Source organism: Hydra vulgaris, chromosome 07 (genome assembly GCF_038396675.1).
Source record: "Hydra vulgaris chromosome 07, alternate assembly HydraT2T_AEP".
Classification (NCBI taxonomy): Eukaryota; Metazoa; Cnidaria; class Hydrozoa; order Anthoathecata; family Hydridae; genus Hydra; species Hydra vulgaris.
This window is the reverse complement of record NC_088926.1, coordinates 24,591,685-24,614,614: the sequence shown is the minus strand read 5'-3', so window position 1 is coordinate 24,614,614 and position 22,930 is coordinate 24,591,685. Positions and strand designations below refer to the sequence as shown.

Below are 22,930 nucleotides of genomic sequence, written 5' to 3'. Positions count from 1 at the left end.
CGTTAGATAAGGCTGTGTGCACATTTCCATCAATCATAATGATTTCGATATGGTTTATAATAGATTTTTTTCACCCATTGAAAACAACAATGGATGGAATCAAATTTGCCATTTCATTTTTAAGCTTTCTTCATCAATCAATACAGATTTAGTTTCTTTTTTAAACTCAAAAATCAGAGGTCAACAATAAATGGTTGACAATAGCTTTAAGTTACTTCATAAAATAACTTTTTTTTCATCTACACTTGTAAACAGTTCTAAAGAAACAACAGAAGCAATGGATTCATTCGGAACTCTGTCTCGTCAGATTTTTCTCGGTTTTTCGGAGTTTCAGAGTTCGAGAGAAATCGAGAAACCTTGACAGAACTTCGACGAGGTTTTTAGAAAATATTAATTTTTACTCGTAAAATAATTAAATTCTTATTTTATTTCTACGCTGCTTTTACAATAGTTCATGTTGTTTTCAAAATGTAAGTGTTCTCTTTGTTCAATATCAACACTAATTTACATCACAAAGCAGTGGGCCTTGTAATGGTGGTTAAAAAAACCTCAAAAAAAAAGCTTATTCTATTCAAAACCATATAATAAAACATTCTCGTACTTTTCCATTGTACTATTTCCAAAACTCTTTTGAGTATAATAGTATCTATCTAATAATAGAAGTTTTTAAATCCACAAAAATCAGTTGTGGTATAATAAAATGTAATGCATAATAAAATATCTTTTTTTATCAAAAAAGCAAGAATTTTTTAACTTTTTAAGCAAAGATTGTAAATAATAACTTTTAAAATATTATGCGTGTGTGATATTAGTTAATGTGTTTTAACTATTTAATAGTTTACCTTAACAAAAAAAAATTTTAAGTCAAGATCATTATTTATAATATATACAAAGACTGGTCTTAAAATAAGGTATGTTTTAAACATGTAATACATTTTTTTTACAATAATGTTGTATATTATATGATCAAAATTACTTCGTCCACCATAAGTCTAATATTCGGCCCACTGTGTATTGTGGCGAAATTGTGTAATAAAATGTTATCACTGATAATAAATAATAATAATTAATGTTTCATTATACTTACCTATTAGAATAAATAACTTAATTAATAACTTAAAATGTGATAACTTATCACAATTAAAATAAAGTTAAAAACAAATATCTGTCACAGTCAAATTGATAATTTTTCTTTATTAGAGAAAAATGGTTTTGGAAGTGTGGAAATACTTTGATAAGGTTGTGGTAAATGATAAGAAATACGGACATTGCAAAAAATAACATAAAAGAATCGCTTGTCCAGGAAGCAGCACAAACGGCCTAATTGGTCACGTCAAAAGTTGCAAGAAAATAGATTTAAAACCCTCCAGTTCTAGACCAGTTTTTACTAAGATGTCATTAAACTATCTTCTTGCCAAGTTGACAGCTCTTAATGGATATTCGATTAGGTCTATAACTCAATCTAAAACATTTAGAATGCTTTTTTGGCTACATTGAAAGTAAAAGGAGAAAAATTTGGACTAACAGGTGACGAATGGTGTAGCAATATAGGTAGAAGATACTACAAGTTAAATGTTTATCACGACCAAACATATTGTTTAGGAATGGTTAGATTGCCAACTCCTAGTTCTGCCAAAACATTAAACATTTTGATAATGCAAAAATTAAAAGAATTCGGTATAGATGATGAAGATGTTGCAGATAAAACAACGGATGGCTGTAGCTGGATGGTGAAATTAGGTACCATGTTTAAGTTTCCACATCAAATCTGCCAGAATCATTCAATTCATTTGAGTGTTTGTGATTTGATATACGCTAAAGATTTTCGCGAAATTGTGAACCAAGAAACTGAATCGGATATTGAAACAGAAACGGAAACTGATGGAGAGACTGATGGAGAGTTTCTTATTGAATATTCAGAGAGTGAGAATAATTATGAAGAAAATATCGAAAAAATTCTACAGAAACTTCGAATAATAATTAAGTTTTTAAAATATTCATTGTTTCGATATGAAGTTCTTAAAAGAATAATACACAAAATTTACGGATCTTTGCATGACAAAGGACTGTTGCTCGACAACCGCTCTAGATGGAACAGTGTTTTTCAGATGATCAAAAGATTTTTGGATTGCTTAGAAGCTGTAAAAAAAAAACACTCGAAGAACTAAATTGCTTAAACATGTTAGATGAAATTGACTTGGATTTCTTAAAATCGCTGTCTGACTTATTGGAAGTCATTGCTGACACTGCAGTTCGCTTGGAAAAGCCAAATACGACAATTTTGGAGTGTGACATCATTATGGAAACGTTAGTAATGAAATTGAAGGTTGTAGAAACTAACAGCAGTTCTAATTTTGCAGAGGCGTTAATCTCCAGATACAAAAATTGTAAAAACATTATGTTGGTATCATTGAGTCGTTATTTGCACAATCCCGATTTTTTTAAAAGTAAAAACCGCACATTTTTTTACGCTTCTAAAAAAGATATTCAAGTTTATGCTGCAAAATTATTTGATCAACTATTTGCAACAAAAGCAAATAGTTTCCAAACAAAATCAGATGATTGCGCTAAAAGCAAACAAGAAGAACTATCACAATCGACATCTTTTTTTGTCGAAATTCAAGAAGTTTTATATCAAAAACAATCAACAGCTAAAAAGTCAAGACCTTCACCGATCAGTTAAAAGAATACGAAGTAACTGGTGTGAAATCAGAAGCAGTTTTAAAATTTGAACAAGCCATCCACAGAATTCAAGCAACTTCCTTGGAAGCAGAAAGAGTTTTCTCCTCGTCTTCCAGATTTGTCACATAGTTTCGTAGTTCGCTTTCTGATGAAATGATAGATGTTTTCATCTTTTTAAAATATTAATTTAAAAGATCTTCAGAATAAATACTTTTTTTAAATTTTTTTTTAGTTTTTACTATAGATACCCCAAGAAGTCTTAATTACAGAGCACCGCAGAAGGGCATTTAACTGAAAGTTCACACCTACTTCCTAACCGATGTCGGTTAGAAAGCCATTTATTAGATACAACTTGTTCGTTAAAAGATTGTGAGAAGAAAAATATTTAGGTACTAAGAAATAAAAAAGTATAAATTTTTTAAAAATTTATTATTAATTATAAATCGAAATATATAAAATTAAAAAAAATAAATATAAGAACAATGTTTAATTATCAACTAGATAGTTTAATTTTTTAATTTATAACAAAGTTTTATCGAAACTCCGATTTTTTCTCGACTCCGACAGAGTTTTTTCTCGATTTTTGTCTACTCCGTTTTTTCTCGATTTTGGATCCTTTAAACAAAAGTCAAAAACTAAGATTTTCATTTGATAAATAACGAGAACTGCTATCTGATAATTTTTGTTTATAAATGGTTTGACTAGTTGAGCCATCAAATCCAGCTTTGTAATATAGCGTTGCTTTATCAAACTCATGAGACAAAATAACTTCTCTTTTACAAGTATGATTTACCAGATCTTGTATTGGAACATTAGCTGAATAGTCATTTACGAATATGTTATTAGTATAGTTCTTTTGCAGCTCTGACGTTATTATTGCTGGCTATATAGAAATTTATTTTTCTAGAGCATTTCAAATGTATTGATAAAAGTCTTTGATAAATTACAATCTAAAAGTAGTGCTAAAGCCTAAGTCGGAGTCATTGTTGTTGGTTTACTATTTGTTTCTAAGATATTATGAACAATTTCACCTCCGTCATTCCTTTTATCATTATTTAATTTGACTTTAGCAGCAAATAATATTTGATTAGTTGTACAGCTATCCGTAATATTGTACTAATTTTTCTATATTTTGTTCTTAAAGAACAATCGTCAAAGTCTACAATTGATCTACCAATAGAATTTTTTAATGGTGTAACAAGACTTTCTGAATTTAGAAAGAATATTTTACTCACTCCTCCATAATCAATTTCTCCTTTGTCAAGCCATTCACTATACTTATGCTCAAATTTTACAGCAATTCGTCTGCATTCAATCCAACATTTATTAAAAATTATTAAAAAGTTCATCAATTTTTCTAGTGTTCAATGAAGTCATTCAAATCAGACATAATTTGACAACATAGTACGGAGGACTCTTCATACATTGTGAACTGATTATTCCTGATACATTTGTAAATGTCAAAATTATACATTCATTATACAGCTAAAAAATATAAACATGAATGAAAATAAGTAATAATTTAATAACACAATTAACCCTAATTTAGGTGGCAACCCTAACATTAGTTATTTCTATATGAGGGAGGATGAGGTAGAGCTTCTACAGGAAGTAATTTAAATCTCATTTCATCAAAATTAATAGAATTCATCAGCAAATCTTTCGGCACTTTTAAGTTACATTAATATCAAATATTAAAACCCCTTCAAAGTGAGGGAGTTGTGCAAAATGTATTCAGATTTAGAGCTTGGCAGTGCTCAAAGTTGCAAGAAGTAGCAGCCAAAACTATGCGGTAGTGGTGTAGTGGTAAAGCGCTCGCTTCATAGGCAAGAGGTTCCGAGTTCGATCCCCACCACGTCCCTGGTAGTACCGCGCTCAACTTGTTTCTCCGCGCAGCGACCTTCTTCATCAAGGTTCGTGTTTCAGAGTTATAGAGTTGAGAGAGGGTTATAACCACTATTAAGTAGCCTCCTCATCTGTAGTGGCCTTCTCGGCCTTCTCGGAGGTGAATAACAAAATTTAAAAAAAAAACTAATTTTACCTCATATTAAACATTTATTGTATATACTCATAGATGTGTTCCCTTGTGTTCCAAAAAGTATTAGGTTTTATATATATATACTTCTATGATAATTGTAATAAAGTTTTTTTACACGTCATTTGAAACAATAGAAAAAAAAGGTAACATAGATATATATTTTGTTATTATTGCAAGAAAATGACAAGCTATAAATTTATTTCAAAATTTACTAAAAAAAGCGCCACAAATAAAATTAATTTTTAATTTGTAAAGTAATAAAGTTTTTTAACATTTTTTTAATTAAATTTTTAGTTTTGAATATCTGAAAATGATGCTTCTTTAATTTGTAGCTGTAAAAACAGTTTTTGAGTTTGAGGAAAAAAAAAATCCAGTTGAGAAAAAAAATAAAATCCATTTTAAAAAGGCCATGATATATGTAATACATATCTTAAAAAAATTTTTTTTTCAGAACATGACATTTTTTAAGTTTTGTCACAGCCTAGCCCACTGTGCACATCTAGTGTTTACATCTAGATTTTTCTTAGAGGGTCTACATATAGTGTTTTCTCAGAATTTTTTCATCACGGCCATCATATATAGTGCTGCACATTACTTTAACTACCCTAATTAATTTTTAAACATTAAATGCACAAACTTTAAGATGTTAAACATTTGTTGCTTGCACCAGGTGAGATGCTTTACACAAGCAGGGTAGTAAGGTTTGTTTTTGTTTTTTGTGTAAGTATTGTATTACAATACATTTAAGTATTATCCTTTTATAGCAATTTTTTTGTTTGTTTGTTGTTGACAGAAAAACAAGTTTATTTTCAATAGTCTCCAAAAATAAACTTACAATGTTGTTGACAGGCAAACAGTTTACTGAATCCAGCAATAGAATATCCCAAATGTTCTCTATTTTTACCTGGGATTCAATAGCCTTAAAACTCCAAAAAGGAACTTAGAATTGTCATATACGACAACTTATTATTCATTCCTGTACCCTTATTTTTAAATCAATAGACTTAAGTATTTGGATACAATGATACATAAGAACTTAAAAAGAGATATGACGGGTTTCAGGACTCATTAGGTTCTGTACTTTTTTCACTACAGAGCTTAGAAAATTCATTTTTGAGCTCTAAAACTCCAGTGCCCTACTCCAAGTAATTGATTTTTTTCGATCTTAGTCTCTAAGTTTCGATCTTAACCAAGTTTTTGACAATGTGCTATATTTAATCAAGTTAATCAATTTGTGTTTTACTTATCATATTTGTGAATACATTATTATATTCATAAATACAATAATATACTTTTAAAAATATAATAATAATGTTTATATTAACCACTCTTTAATAATATACAATTTTATCTTTTACTTTTAAACATTTAAATATTTTAAACATGGTATAATAATTTTCTAAAAAATGCATCTTATTTCCATTTCATCTCACTCACACACACACACACACACGCACGCACGCACGCACGCACACATACACACAAAAACACACACACACGCACATGTTTTTCACCTTTTCTTAAGTTAGATTAGATCTAGAATTTTGGTTTTATGTTTTTGCTTTGAAATTTAGATTCTGTTTCTTTTTGAATAATTATATTTTTATACAATTATCTTTAAAGGTAAGCTATAAAAAACCTGACGATTCAAATTTCATAAATAGTAGTGGATGTATCCAAATAATGACACAAAAATGCAATATTAGTAATTTAACTCCATACACAAAATATGAAATTAAAATTATGGTAGAAAATAAACTGTTTTCAAACTACAGTGTAAATTTTGGAATGACATCAACTGCTGGTGAGTTATATCATTTTTTTTAAAAAATATTGACAGCAAACATTTGTAACACATGCTTTTAATTATACTATATTGTATATTTCACATATTTCAACAAATCAATATAAAATTCTTAATTGTTAATGTTTTTTTGTAAGTTTGTTTTTTAATTTACTGTAATATATTTATATACATTTTATTTTTTTTTTGAACCATATTATTTATAAATTTCAGTTTAAAAAAAAACTTTTGAGTCTGTGATCTGTTTTTTTTTTTATTAAACAATGGTTTTAATAGATTATGAGTAATCAATTATTTTTAGCACCTCCACCTTTTATTGGTCCGCTGCCAGAAGTTCTTAACAGTGATATTACTAAAAACTCATTCAAAATACATCTTGTTAGTTTTTCTAACATTTATGGACCTATTAGGTATTTTTTATATTTTATTTTGTATTCATTTATTGACTAAATTATTGTATTGTTACTTAATGTAAAATTGTTACTTAATGTAAATTATTATTTATTATAAGCAACATTGCCTTTTTTAGCAAGAATAAAATAAAAATGGTAGAGGTTGTAGAATGTCCACTATTCCTTTTTAACATTTTTTTCCCCTTTAAGCAAAAAAAGATTAAGATGAATCTAAATTTTATCTTTTCTAGAAGTTATTTTAGCCAACATGTATGACGCCTCATAAGAGATGATGTTTGTTATCAAATACCAAATGTAAAACACTTAAAAAGTTGAAGAAGTGCAATAGGTTGAATAATTTTAAACAGTTGTTTTCTATTGCAAATGTGAAAATTTCAGTTATCCATCTAAATCATTGGCTCTATGCCTAATTCTCAATCATTTATTAGTCAAAAATTCCACTACCTTTTTTTATCAATTATCAATTTAAAATTTTATTATCACCTTTTTTTTTTTATCAATTGAGTAAATGCCACATTTTTGCATAGCTTTTATTATCACTGTAAAATGGTATGGCTGCAAAACAGTCAAAGATGTCAGATATTTGAGACTAATAATAAATATTCATGAGTGAAAATTTTTGAGTTCAATCCCTACCATGTACCTGGTAGTACCCCATTCAATCTTTTTTTCCCCACAGCAACTTTGTTCAGAGTTGAGATAGGGTTGTAACCACAATAAAGTAGCCTCCTTAACTGTAGTGGCCCTCTCGGCCTATAGGAAGTGAATAATACAAATAAAAAATTAATAAAAACCTTTTTACACATTGATTCCATCAATTACTGTCATGAAAGTCTTTGATGTTTATGCTTATGTCTCTTTCAAGCAAAAATTGTCTTAAAGTGATTTGGTTGTCTGCAATCCTTTTAAAAATTAAACTTAAAACTTGAATCAGCAGGTATAGTGACAACAGCATATATTGAAACAAATCATGGTAAAGTAAATCTACAATATCTTTGAAATTAGGCAATACTAATGATGTGCAGATGTAGAAACCACATGAAAAAATAAACAAAATAGTTTGAAGCCAACTTTCCTTAAATTTTAAAGAAACACTAATGCTTTTTTGAAAGTAAAGGCAAACTTATCAACGCTGTTATATATTTTTTAATGTAAATATTTTTAAGGCCTCAAATTGTAAACCAATTGTTTAAAATTAAGTTATTATTTAAAATACACAGAAGGTTATTTTTGAAAAATTTGGCACCAATGAATTGATAGAAAAGGTATTGATATTTCAAAAAGTATGTACTAAAATCTCATAAAATTATTCAAATTTTGAAAAAGCGTTTAAAATAGTTATATTACGATATTATATTTATTACGATATTTATTACGTTTTATTTATTACGATTTATTACGTTTTATTGTTTTATTGCTACTTTAATTGCTAGCGGGTGGTTAAATTGAAAAGTTAAAAAGCAAAAATTGATTTCAAATTTTGTGTGCCACAAAATTTGAAATCAATTTTTGAAAGCTTTTTTCTCAACCAATTTTGCTCAAATTTTGCACACTTAATCTTCTTAATCACTTAATTTCATTTTTTGAACTTTTTATTATTTTTATTCAAAACCACAACTACGTTATGTCATTTTTTTTGAGCTAATTCATTTTTTTAAAATGCGCCTAAGCACTAAATTTTTTTTGAATGAAGCAGCCCAGTTTTTATCATATTTAACATTGCTATTCATAATTAATTTAAATTTATAATTCTGTTTTTAAAACCTCTTATAAATTTATTTTATAAAAATTTTAACATAATAAGTTTTATTATTACACTATTAAATTTGAGTTATGTTATGTAATGTTTGTTTTTGCACTTAAGTTTTTTGCTATTAAATACGTTCATAAAAGTTATTATTTAAAAAATTTGAAAAGATTTATCAAAAATTACATCTTTATATAAATGTAATTACAAATAATATTCTTTAATAATTTAAATAAAATGAGTTTGTTGTAAACAATCATTATAATTAATTTGTTACTTTATTTAATAAAGTAATAAGTAAACATAATAATTTATGCATTTAATATATTTATAATAACACTGATAAACAAAATTTTATTGTGCATATCTTGTTAACTAGGTGGTTTTTTAAAACAAATTAAATATGCTGATTTCAAATATGCAAACCATTTTTCACCATCACGTCAAGTTGTAAAGATATTTGGGTTCAAATCTTTAGTATTTAAGGAAAAGTCCCTAATATTGTCGAAAAAAAAGTTATTCAAAAGTATGTCAACCTGGGTCTCAAAAGAAGCGTATTTTCATAGAGATTACATACATACATACATATATACATACATACATACATACATGTATATATGTTTATTATATATATATATATATATATATATATATATATATATATATATATATATATATATATATATATACATATATATATATATATATATATATATATATATATATATATATATATATATATATATATATATATATATTATATATTTAAACAACTTTAAAAAGTATTCTATACAATAGAGTGCTCAATTTTCTTAAAAGAACAGAGCAATTATATATTAGTAGAAAATCACTTAACCATAAGCAGGGAATGTTACTTATTTTTAGTAGAACCAGGTTTTGTGTATATTGGTCATGTTTAGGGTTGAGCTTTTACCAAAAATTTACCAATAAATCGGTAAAATTGTTTTACCAGTTAATTTACCAATTAATCGGTAAAATTGTTTTACCAATTTACCAGTAAAATTATGTCGGCAAGGTTTTGGTAAATGATTTTTCCTAAGCTATACTCTAAATTAAACAGTTCATTTGAAATCCCTAATTATGAAATTAATTTTCTTTTTTTTTTGCTACATTTGTGAATAATATTTTGCTGTGAAAAGAAGTTATGATTTTCAGCTGCACCTAATATATACTGTTTTTACCTAAAGTACACTGTTTTCCTCTACGTAAATCAGAACTCTTCGACCTTGTTTATTTGTTTCTCTCTATTACAAAAATCTAAAAAACGAAGAATCATTATGGTATCATAGATGGTAATCAGAATCATTATGCTCAAAAATACTTTAAAATATTTTAAAAGGTTTGAAATAGCTTAATCTTAGATTAAAACTTTAATAATCATTTTCCCATCAACTAAGCTGTTTGTTTTGTTTGGAAACTAATTCTGTTGGTTAAGTTTTGTCTGAACATTTTAAGAAAGATATTACTACTTTCTTGTGATATATTTATTGTTGCATTTATCAATCAATTTGATTTGTTTTCGGTCAAAATGTCAGGCATGTGGAAACACTTCACCTTAAACAAAGGAAAAACAGTGACTTGCAAAATATGTGGAAATACCAGTAAATACTCAAGTTCCACAACTGGAATGTGGTATCATCTAGACAAAAAACATGGAATCAAAAAAGAAACACAGGAGAAGTTGACAACAAAAGCTGCAACAGAATCGAAAAAGCCTAAGATTTCAGCTTTTTTCCCAAAACAACCAATTGAAGAAGTGATTTCAAGTCTTTAAGCACTGGATGGATTTAGTTTCCATGCCATTGTTAACAGCTCTTTCATTCAATCCTGCCGTGTGTGAAAAAGGTTATGATTTTCCAAAAAAATCACAAGCAAGCAATCCAGTCAGTTGAAAAGTTTGCAGCTGACTTGATCTTAAAAACACTATTAATTCTTCACTATTAAAGCGTTTTCATTAGAAAACGCTTTTTAATTACACTGGATAAGTACACTTCTTTGAAAAATCGAAGGTACATAAATATTAATATTCATCAAAAACACACATACTGGAATCTGGGCTTGACTCAAATTTCTAGATCACTGCCAGCTGAAAAAGCTGCAGCAGCTGTCACAGAAAAGTGTCCGAACTTGGGTTGAACATTAGCGACAGCATTGTTGGCTCAGTTTTGGATGGAGCTTCCATGATGGTTAAGTTCGAAAAACTGGTTTCAACTGAGCACCAAACGTGTTACACCCATAGTCAGCAGTGACGAATCCAAATCTGACACTGAAGTCAGTTTTCTTGATGCTGCCATGGATGAAAACATTCCCATTCCAATATTGAAAGTGCACTTGCAATCTGTCATCACAAAAGTCTGAAAAATCATCAAGTTGTTTCAAAAATCTCCAGTCAAAAATGATGTCTTCTCAGAAGAAATCAAGAAACAGCATGGAAAGGAGGTTTCAATTATCCTTGGCTGCAGAACAAGATGGAACAGTCAACAGTTGATGATTCAACAGTATCTCAAAGTTAAAGATATACTCAGAAAAATATTGAAAGATGTTTCTCCACATTTGTTTTGCAGTGATGATGAAGTAAACATTTTATGCGACATTGTTGCTGCTCTTGAGCCAGTCAATTTGGCAGCAGAAGCCCTTAGCCGACAGGATGCAACTCTTCTTATTGTGAGGGAATTTATAAGTTTCTTTTGAACAGACTTAAACAACAATATTCAACTCTTTGCATTGCAATAAAGAGAGCAATTTTGAGACGTTTTGAAGTGGGAAGGCAGAGCAATCTTGTTAGCTTGTACAGATACGTTTTCAATCAGAATGTTTATCCGACATTGAAGAACATGGAGTTTTCAAAATGCCTTTGAAGTCTGTACTTTAACTGACTTTAAGACTGCCAAAGATTTGTTGTCTAGACTATTCCCAACAAATCCAGATGACTTAGAATTCATTCAAGAAGTGTGTGGCTCAGAAAGTCTTGATGAAAATCCACATTCACTTAAAGAAGAACTTGAGGAAGCAATTCAGCATTCAGCCAAAAAACAGCACCACAATTCAAATGACGAATTCAAAGCCATTTTAAAAGAAATGTTGGTCTATGAAGCTACTGGAAAGAGAACTGCCAATCTTGAACTTTTGTTCAATGCACTGGAGACTATCCCTCCAACAAGTATTGAGTCTGAGCGAGCCTTTTCTGTTGTTGGATTATTTGTGACAAAAATTCGATCCAGAATGATTGACAACTTGCTTGATACACTTTGTTTCCCCAAAGCTCATTTTTTATCAATATATTAATTATCAGTAAAGATATTAGATCTGAATCTTATAAAGACTTTATTTTGAAACAAAAAAAAATTTTATATGAGTTTCTATGATTTTTTTTATTTTTTACTGATTTTACCGATATTTACCAGTAAATTATGCTTTTTTACCAATTTACCGGTAAATTCAAAAGTCGGTAAAAGCTCAACCCTAGTCATGTTTCACCTTCACTGGTCATTGGTCATGTTTCACCTGTGGGTCTGCTGAAAACATTGTAAAATGTCAAGCAGAGATTAGCAGTTTTTGTGGGATATAAGTTTGGCTCTTAAATCAGGCAGATTTATCTGTTTGTGAACCTGGAATATATTCACACCCAAGGTGGTTAACAACTGCATGTAGAATTTTACAACTGTGTGTTTGAGCCTTGAAACACCAAAAAGGGAGCACAAAATTTTAAATACTTTTTTTTTTAAATGCAGTGCTTGCGATAAAGAAATTCGTTCAGGGTGTTATTTTTGCACTTGTAAAAGTGTAATATTTTGTCTTCAAACGCAATTATGCATAATAGACATAATTTCTATGAGAGCAATCATGAGGTTTGATGAGGTTTGATGAAGACTGTGCTCACAAAAAATTTTTTATTTGATATACAATGTTTTTTTGTTGACAAATTTTGATGTAGTATCTACAACGCCACACTCATGACACTAAAGTATCACGAGTGCGGTGTTGTACCATCAAAAAAGTAAGCGGGCTTCAGTTCATACCTGGGCTGTGGAGTTGGTGTCATGAAGTCGGATTTGCAACATTTTTAGCGGAGTCAGAGTTGCTAAACAAAATTGCAACTCCAACTCCAATAGTAAATCTTCTTGGTATTCCATGTGCTTATTCAAAATATTTAACCTTTAAAGAACTTTTCATATATTTGGCAAAATAAAATTTTTTAAATTATCACGTAATATTTTTTATAGATTTTAAAGACTTTTTTAAAAATTTTGCTCCAGAGTTGGAGTCAGAGTCAGAGTCGTACTCTAAAAATTTCAATGATTGTAGTCAGAGTACTTTTTTTTTACGACTCCACACCCTTGGTTTGTACATTGACTATCTTATAGCCTGCTGTTGCAAAGAATTGCTGCTATATTGACTGAGGGTTTGGCATATGACAGCAATCTTATCTCATTATTCTTCATTTTTTCTTCTTTTTCTGGAAGCATTGTTTGATATAAAATTAGGAAAAAATAGTAACAATTTGTTATCTGTATATGCTATAATAGATGAACTTTTATGCAATGCTAAGTGTGCAAAAATATTTTTATTTTTATATATATTAACATTTTATTTCAGTGTTGTTTATGCTTTTCGTTTAGAAATTACAATATTGTTGTTAGAAAATTACCAAGTTATTCTTTCCCTTCAACAAGTTCAAATAGCTACTCAGATGCTGATATATCAAGCAAAAAGGATGGTTTGTATGTAGCAGGAACTGTTACAGGAAATGCTACAGAGTTTGTTGTTGGTTCAGGGGTAACATCTAAACGTAAAAGGAAGTCTTCACTTCGTGAGTTTCATAATAAAATAAATTTTACTTTTAATATTACATAGTCTTGTGTGTATGTTGTACTTGTAATTAATTTTTATTTGCACAACATTTCTGTATGCAAGACCTCTTTAACATGGAAAGATACTTTCATGTCTGGCTTTTATCTTAAATTGTAAATATAATTTGAAACAAAGTGCAAGTCTTGCCCCAAAAAAAAGCTTGTATCTTATCAATCTAAATCAAGCCCACTTTAATGTGTATGGTATGTATACATTTAAAAAACAAAGGTAAATAATATTTAAAATGTAAAAATTGTCTCAATGCCATAAAATTTCAGCATTCTTCATAGTCCAATATTGGGATAGTTATCATAGATGAATTTAATTTTTTTTTATTGATTAAATGCCAAGGAGAATTTCTTTCCATATAATACCATTTGTATTAAAAAGACATTCAACAAATACACTTCCAATGCTAATTGCAAGATAAACATGGACTAATGGAAATTATGTAACATAATGAACATTGAACTTCAAAAAAAGTTTGTAATTGTCAGATTTTCATTAATTTATAAATATTGAATAATTATTGTAAAACTTTTTTATGTTTAAACATTTTGAATGTTCATTAATAAGTTAAAATTGTTTAAATTTTTATCTTGACCACAGTATTTTATTTGTTTTTTTTTTTTTTTTTATCTGGAGCAAATTTTAGATTAAAGTCAAATATAAAAATAGTTTATAAATATAAGAAAACATTTGTTATGGACGCTAGAATAGAAAATTTTTCAGCATTCTGCTTTCAAAACTGTTGGTTAATTATCATGCTAAGATAAAGATTGACTTTTCATTGAAAACTTAAAACTTGAAAACTTAGCAATGTTTTGGAATTCAACGATGGTTTTGCTGCCTTGTTTATTAAAGAAAGTTGAAGTTTTTTGTGATGCACTGACTGATGATTTTTTGATCATGATGCAAGTATATGACTCTTTCTATTTATGGTTCCTGTTAAAAACTGCGTTAAAATTTTTGACCAAAGTTTTAAAGTTTCTATTTCAATAGACTGTTTTTTTAACAAAGTTTCACGTTTTTTCTTTGTCAACATGGTATCACAAATTTCTAGATCGAAACACCATATACTATTTCTACTAAATTAATTTAAACTTGAATGTTTCATAATTCATCTAACTTTTTATATACTAATTTTTATATTGCTTTACAGCATTAAAGCCTCTATCTTTAATGGCACGGCATTCTTTAACTTTTGGTAACCATGAGTAAGGGACGAGGCAACTTTTCTGTTCTCTCGTTAACTAAATAAAACTAATAAGATCAGTTCTAGATAAAAAGAAATTTTTTGCAATTTCTGCAGAAGTTCTAAGTTTTCAGAAAACTAACAGCATACTTTCCAATTTTTTTTACACAGTATTAAGATCAGTTTTCAGATCTAAAAATAAATTTGTTTATTTCAAGTGCACTATGTCACCTGTAAAAGACATTTTTTTTTTTAAATGTGCATTTGAAGTTCAGGTATCTTTATGTGGTATTAGCATGACATGTAAATTTTTTAAATAATTCTTTGTCTTTTTACAGTTTCAATTTCCTTTAGTAGCATAAATGTTTTCAAATGCTAGGATTAAACGCATAAAAGTTGTGGATTTATTTATAAGCTATCTGTGCACATATGAGTCCCAATATTTTTTGCATAAATTAATAATTTCAATAGAAACACATAATAATTAATGATTTTTAATTCTTATGTTAGCTAATATGTTCATTTCATATATTTAGTATATTTAATATATTTAATATATTCAGTATATTTAATACATTAAGTGTATTTTATATATTTAGTATACTTATAAACATTCAATTTATAGATATATTTAATTTATCCATTGTAATGAAATATCATTAAATGAATTCACTTTCAAAAAATGAGTTACATTTACATTATATTTCACAATCCATTTCAATGGAATCTAAATAGTTAATAGAAATTAGGTCCTCATCTACCTCACTGATGTAGTACTGCCTTCTTTGTTTTCGCTATGTTGATGTTGCGAGGTATTAGATGGCATTTCTGTTAGTAAACTTATTACCTCAGAAGGAAGAGGAAACTTACGATGGTTCTGAATTCTTCTGTGTAAATTAATACTGGAAATGATAGGTATCTAAGGCTCTATGAAAATATCTTCTAGTTTTTTTATCTGCTGGTTTTGCAAGCATAGAACTGTCTATCATGTTTATAAATTTTGTGTCTCGCTTCAGACCCTTCTTTGCCAAAATAACCAATTGATAGTACTGTATTTTCTAGAATTTGTCTGCCATGTACTAAAACTTTGTGTAAATTTATAGGCATCAGATATCAAGTATATTTAGAAATATAATGTTTTGTCGTTTCAAAACAATGTTTTTCAAGTTTATCTAAATAAATTTGATACTGGCAAGAGATGGATATAAGAATAATTTTAAACTTTTTAATCAAGTCTTCATTCACATTAGTTCTTTTGGCAAATTTTTCAACAATTTCAAATGCTTATCTTCTGAGTTCAAAATCAAAACGACAGCCAGCAGTATCAAATTTTTGTTTATAGGCTTTTGTTTATTGAACTGCCATCAAAACCTTAACTAAATATTATCTTTTCCATAATTTTGTTAGTATTAAGGGATTCCATGTGCTGAAGAATCACTTCATTTTTTAATTGTACAATACGTCTCACTGCATGCTTTAATAAATTCTTTAATGATACTTGTGCAACAATATCAGAAATTGATGGTCTGGCCTACGTGCCAATTTTCATTTCCAAATCTCTTTGTAATCAGGATACAAATTATAATTTCTGATAACAGCCTCTTGTCTAATGTTTTGATATTGTTGTTTACTTAAATTGGAATCCAAAATAAATTCTAATGCTTCTTCCTCTGTATAACATATTGTTTTTTTGGCAAAAATATAGTTTGTTTTTTTTAGTTGGGCAAGATTTTGTTCAATTCTTTTAGAACCAATGCTAAATCGCGTTTCTTTTGCTGATGTGCATACCTGATGCGCACAATATAAGAGATGTTTCATGCAAATTATTTTTTGAAAGTTAATTTAAAGTTTTGAAAAAAGGAATGGAAGTAGAAATACTTCTACTCGCTTATTTCTTTTACATAATTAATATAACAATGCAATATTTTAATTTTGATTAAATATTTTTAAAAAGTATAAAAGTATAAAAAAGTATATCTGTATAAAAATAATTCACTTTACAAAAATCAAAAATATTATTTATTTAAAAAGTTATGTATTATTAAATATTATGTATTAAATTTACAGCTCACTTTACACTAACTCACTGTAAACTAAAGTGAGTTAAATAATATTCTCAACTTGAGTGCATATTACAAACAAACTAAGCTATTAATTTAAAAATAGACCACATTTATTATCACTTTGAAGGGTTTACTTTAAGGTACCACATAAAAATAATCTTTTTTAATACTTAAAAAAAATCCGGTTTCTGCCAATAAATTGGTTTCAGAAACCATAGTGCTGTGGTTAGAAATGGATGATTTCTATGTGTAAAAAACCTTTAATGACTTTAATTAATCTTTCATTTTAGCATAACCATAACCATTTTAGCATAATAATTTTATTAAGTCTTTAAAGTGACATTATTAAATTGAACAGTTTTTTTGTTGTTAACAAATTTACTATCAAATATCTGTTTTAACAATAAGTGTTCAAGTTAAATAAAATGAAAGAATAGAGCTTAAGAGCAAGAATGAATGAAAGTTCAATGACCAACAGAAGATTTTAAATACTGTAAATTGTAAGAGTCAGGAAAACATGGTTTTTCTTTTGAGGTCAATTTGATCAGAATTAACATTTTAAAGAAACCTGTCTTGGAACAGATAAAACAAAAAAGAACAAAGATAAAACTGATTGAATAAGGAGGTGTTTAACAAAATCATTAGAAGAATTTATTTAATAATTAGTTAAATTGATACTATGCCCAGACCAAGCATGTGACTATTAGAAGCTTTGTGATTCAAATAAATATATGAGATCTAAAGATGAAACAACCTAATAAATTGTAATCATTTATAACTAATAAATTCAAATTTAGAATCCTAGTAAGCTTAAAGGTAGTAACAAGAAGTGCAATAAAATTGTGATCTAGTTATAGAAGAAGTACAATATATAAGTTTTAGTGAGGTATAAAGTTGATTATCTAAGTTAGAGATGCCAGATAAGAAAAACCAGAGTTTTAAACTCTGGTTTTTATAAAAAGAATCAGTGGATTCTACTTGATTTCACAACAATTAGGTGAATTGATATGTAAGTATATGCCCAGACCAAACTTTTGACTAATAGAGTCTTTTCAAATCAAAGGATTATAGCTAGCAATTAAAATTAATCTCACAAAATGTAAATAGGTCTGGCAATTTTTTAAATAGTAAGAATCAATGGATGAAAAGAATATTTGTAAAAGGTAGCATAAAACAGTTTGATGCAATCAAATCATTGGTGCATAAAAAAGAACTTGATTACAACAGTACAAGAACTTGACTCAAACAGTGACCACATGCCATGTGTCTAAATTTTAAATAGGGGCATATACAGGAGTTTTTTTTATAAAAAAATATTTCTTAAGAAAATATGGAAATTTTAAAAGCATTTGTAGAGAATATTTACTATGCATAATATATTAGGGTTTTTTAATATAATATTTCTGTCGAAAAATTTGTGACCAAAAAAGACAAAAGTTTATTATTGAATTTATAGTGGGTGCTCTTTATTTAATATAATTTTTTTAAAATTTTGAATTTTTAAATCTTTAATTTATCAGAAAAAGAAGAAAAGCAAAGAATAATGAAAGAAAAAATCACTACCCTATGCCAAATCCTTAGTCAATGTAGAGCACGCCTTTGTGGCAGCAAGCTATAAGATAGTCGATGTATGCACTGCCCCCTTTTTTTTATTAAGTTCAAGCAAAACAATTTATTCAGAAATTTATAAATAAAGCAATAAATAATAAGTTAAATAGGAAAATTAAAATGTGATAGCAGTGACGTTGCTAGAGGGGCGCGGTCCGCACCTTGTGGCACCTTCAGAGGGGTGACACCAAAATGAATAAAAAGCAAATATGCCAGATTTTATTTTCTAAATGATTTTTTTTTTTATAAGGAATTTTTAGATATAGATGACTTTTTTTAGTTTCACCTGTTCACCTGTTAGTCTAGAAGGGTGACACTAAAAGTTTACTGCTCCGCGTGACACTAACCTCAGCGACGTCACTGCGCTATAGTAAAGTTTAATCATCTAATTAGTTTAATTAATTTAGTTGATAAAATTGAACTTGTTTTTTTTTTTTTTTTTTTTTTTTTTTTTTTCTAATCCTTTTTGTAATTATATTTTATATATATCTATTATATATTTTGATATTTCTTGTGAGAATTTTGTTGTTATACATTTTTTAAATTTATGTACTTTTAATATTTTAATAGTTTTATCGTATATTTTCAATTTTAGCTCAAAATCCGGCACTTGATTCAGGAACATATTACACTGTCTTCATACGTGGCTATGTGTCTGATGATAAGTATCAGACAACTGATTATTATCTTCCAGTAAAAACACAGGCAAATACAAATGCAATAAGTAATTTTTTTACTTTTTATTTTGTGCTTGTTTTTGCTTATTTACATTAAAATAATGTTGTGAAATAAGCTATACTTAGCATGCATTGTTATCAATAGATTTATATATAGATTATTAATAATTATTTGAGTTTTTGTTTATTTAATTTATTTATGTTATTAACAATATATTAATCAGCAATAAGTCAACATTTATACTTATTTTTTATTTTAAGTTATTACTTTAAGGTGATTCATGTATTTAGTTTTTTAAATTGGTTTTATGGTTAGGTCTTTTTTGTTACAGGCCCAGGAATCATTGCTGCTATAGTAGTGCCGATTGGTGGTACTATTATAATTATTTTTTTTGTTATATTCATTTGTTGTAGAAGAAAACATGTAGTAAAGATACCTAATGAATCACCGGCGATGAAACCAATCAAGACAATATCTCCTATTGGAATAGGTTAGGCTTCTCATTATTTTTTGTAACAATCTATTTTTGACTGATATTATAACAGCTATTACATAAGATAAGTCCATTATTTGGGTCTGACAACCTGTCTGACAAAGATAGCCTGGTAATAGTTGATTAAATCTAAGCATAAATTTAAGGATCATTTAAAAATATCTGTATGTCTAGTAAGTAGACCTTTTTGGGCTTTTTAATACTGTAAGGCCAAACCTTCTGCTACCATTAACACTAAAACTAAAATATGTAACCTCATTACTTATAGCAACTGCATATTAGTAATAACTACTTAATAATTGATAAAAACAGTAATAACTACTTAATAATTGATAAAAACAGTAATAATTACTTAATAATTGATAAAACCTGTTTGTTATCAATTATAATTGAATTATTGTTAAAACCTGTTTGTTATCATTGTTTGTAACCAACAACAACTGCTTGTTAAATGGGACTCACTTTATTTTATGTTTTAAGTTGTTTTTTTAAGATCGTTATGAACCTATTGCTCCAAAGAACTTTGAAGATCATGTAAACCGGTTAAAAGCAAATGGTAACTATGGTTTCTCACAAGAGTATGGAATGATTAATCGTGATCTTGCTTATTCATATAGCTGCTCTCGTCTTCAAGAAAACAATATAAAGAATCGATATCATAATGTACCAGCTTATGATACTACTCGAGTTGTACTTCATGTCATTGATAATGACCCATCAAGTGATTATATAAATGCTAACTACGTAGAAGGTAATTTATTTTTCTTGCAAAGCACACAACTCTTCATGTTCCCAAGAATATTTTTATTAGATAAATTGTAAATTTATTTTTAAAAAAAATTGAGTTAATTTCCATACTAAAAAAAGTTCTCAAATTTATCTAAATGAGTTAAAACACTTTATTATTGGTAAATTGATATGAAGTTGCAGTTTTCAAAGTCAATCTTTTACTACCACGAGGATACTTTACTATATTATTAAAATCGATTTTTTTTTTGTTGAAAAAAATCGATTTTCGAAATATATTTTTTTAAATAAGTTAAAATAGTTTAAAATTATGTTTAAAAATGAAATTTCTAATAAAATAATATACTTCAAATTTGCTCTATTTATAACAGTAGATCTTATGACTTGTAACTGGAGTAGAACTTAAGACATTTTCACAAAGATCTACTAGAGTGTTTAAATTTTTCCTCCTGCAAATTTTCATAAAAGTCTAATAACAAGGACTCTTAAGATTTAAGTTTTGTAGTAGCTTTTTTCTTTTTAACTCTGTCTTTTAATAAAAAAATATCTTCCTTTGAATAAATACCAAATTTACTATGTATTCGTTTTTTTTTTTTTGTTTTTTTTGTTTTTTTTGTTTTTTTTACCCCCTCAAGATTTACAGATACTACAGATGAGAAGGCTACTTAATAGTGGTTATAACCCTCTCTCAACTCTATAACTCCGAAACACGATCCTTGACGAACAAGGCCGCTGCGCGGAGAAACAAGTTGAGCGCGGTATTACCAGGGACGTGGTAGGGATCGAACTCAGAACCTCTTGCTTATGAAGCGAGCGCTTTACCACTACACCGCTATTACACATTATTCCTATATAAATATTATTCCTAACATAATTTATGGACAATAGTTTATAAATTTAATTTCTTAAATACTTTTTAAAATAAATTCTGAAGCGTTGCAATAGAACTGTAGTAAAATCATGCATATCATTCATTTCAATAATTAATTTTGCAGCCATTTAAATAAATAATTCTACAGCCATTCAATCATCAATTCTACAGCCATTCAATCATTAATTCTACAGCCTACGTTGTTCTTTTAGTTACTAATTCTTTTTTCACACTACCAGCCTTAAATTATGAAAAAATGAAGCTCTACTGAGATATAAATAAAATTTTACTATTATCAATATAAGAGTAAAGGAACCGTTGCCACAAGTCTGACACTGAAGAAACAGAAGAAAGGCTAATGAGAGACTTAACTCAACTAAAATAAAGTTCAACCCAATAAAAACACAACCATGGTACAAGACAACAAAACTTTTTAATGAGAAAGCAAAACAAGTCTGAAATTTAGAATAGATGTAGATCATTATAATTTTAAAATTTATAATTTACAAACAAATATAATAAATAAATTAAATATATAATAGATATATATAACAAAAACAAAACATAAATTAAACAAAAATTAACATTTATAATTTATAAATTGATTTAAAACAAGTAATTCTAAAATGAAAACATTATACAACTATACCATTTCTAAATCTCTGCTTCCAACAGATGAAAGAACAAAAGAATCTTGCTTAATACATGATAACAAGCTTATTCTACCAAAACAATCACGTACCATACCATTCTACAACAAAATAAAATTGGTAATGCAAAATTTGTTTGGAATTCAGAACAATTTTGAATATTAAAATTAAAGATTCACAAACAGATGGTTGATAGTGGTAGAAGAAGTTCAAATTTCTCAAGCATTTGCTTGTTTTTTTAGTGTTTTTTTTATTTTATTACTGTCTGTAAAATGCTTTAAATGATTGGGGTTGACTATTAATACTTAACAATAAGATGTTACAATAAAACTTTTTGTTAAAACCAAATTTTTAAACTATTTGAATGTTCTTCAAATCAAAAATAGTTTAAGTGTAACTAAAGTTTTCCTTAAGTTTATGCAAACTTTTGTATTTACGCAAATTTTATGCCTAAAATAAGTACAATTTTAACCTATTGTTTATCAAATGGTAATAAATTAGACCTCTTTTTTGCTTTAGTTAGAATCAACTATCTAAGATAGGAATTAACTAGTTTTGTTAAGTGAAATTTAAAAAAGGGTCTCAAATATGACATCCTATTTGTAATTCTAATATTGTGTCTTGTTGTAATAATTAGATTTAAGGTGATTATTTTAGAAATTCTCTAAATCTGTTTAAATTTTAGAATAAAATAAAACAGATTTAGAGAATTACTTAGTCTAAATCTTTTAGATCTCCTAGATCTTTGGCTGCCTGTTCTTGGCAAAGCATCTGTTATCAAGCAACTCATTTATGATTAAGTCCCTTTCCTAAACTCTTAAAAATGTTCTCAAGAGACAATTATATGCAAGAAAAAAAAAAGCACAATTCTTAAGATCAAACTTAAAGAAGTGAGGGGGCATATCCTCCTATTCTCAGGCCACATTCAGACAAGAATCTTTAGCATAAATGAAAACAACTTCTCCATAAATTGCATTCCTCCAAACTAGACACAAACTGCTTGGTATTAATGGGTTTCATTCATACATTTTCTCAGAAGCCATATCTTCTCATAGCCATATAATACTTT

General features: G+C 27.7%; 1 protein-coding gene across 3 annotated transcripts in view; it reads left to right on the top strand.

The window, feature by feature from the left end:
- LOC100198055 (tyrosine-protein phosphatase Lar) overlaps window positions 1-22,930 on the top strand; it is a 122,920-nt gene that overhangs the window by 83,950 nt on the left and 16,040 nt on the right. For all 3 annotated transcript variants that reach the window (XM_065801439.1, XM_065801440.1, XM_065801441.1), the window contains 6 exons: window positions 6,344-6,524; window positions 6,826-6,934; window positions 13,325-13,515; window positions 19,018-19,146; window positions 19,432-19,590; window positions 20,087-20,344. In XM_065801439.1, coding sequence (XP_065657511.1) covers window positions 6,344-6,524; window positions 6,826-6,934; window positions 13,325-13,515; window positions 19,018-19,146; window positions 19,432-19,590; window positions 20,087-20,344 — 1,027 coding nt within the window. The remainder of the gene's footprint in view (window positions 1-6,343; window positions 6,525-6,825; window positions 6,935-13,324; window positions 13,516-19,017; window positions 19,147-19,431; window positions 19,591-20,086; window positions 20,345-22,930) is intronic.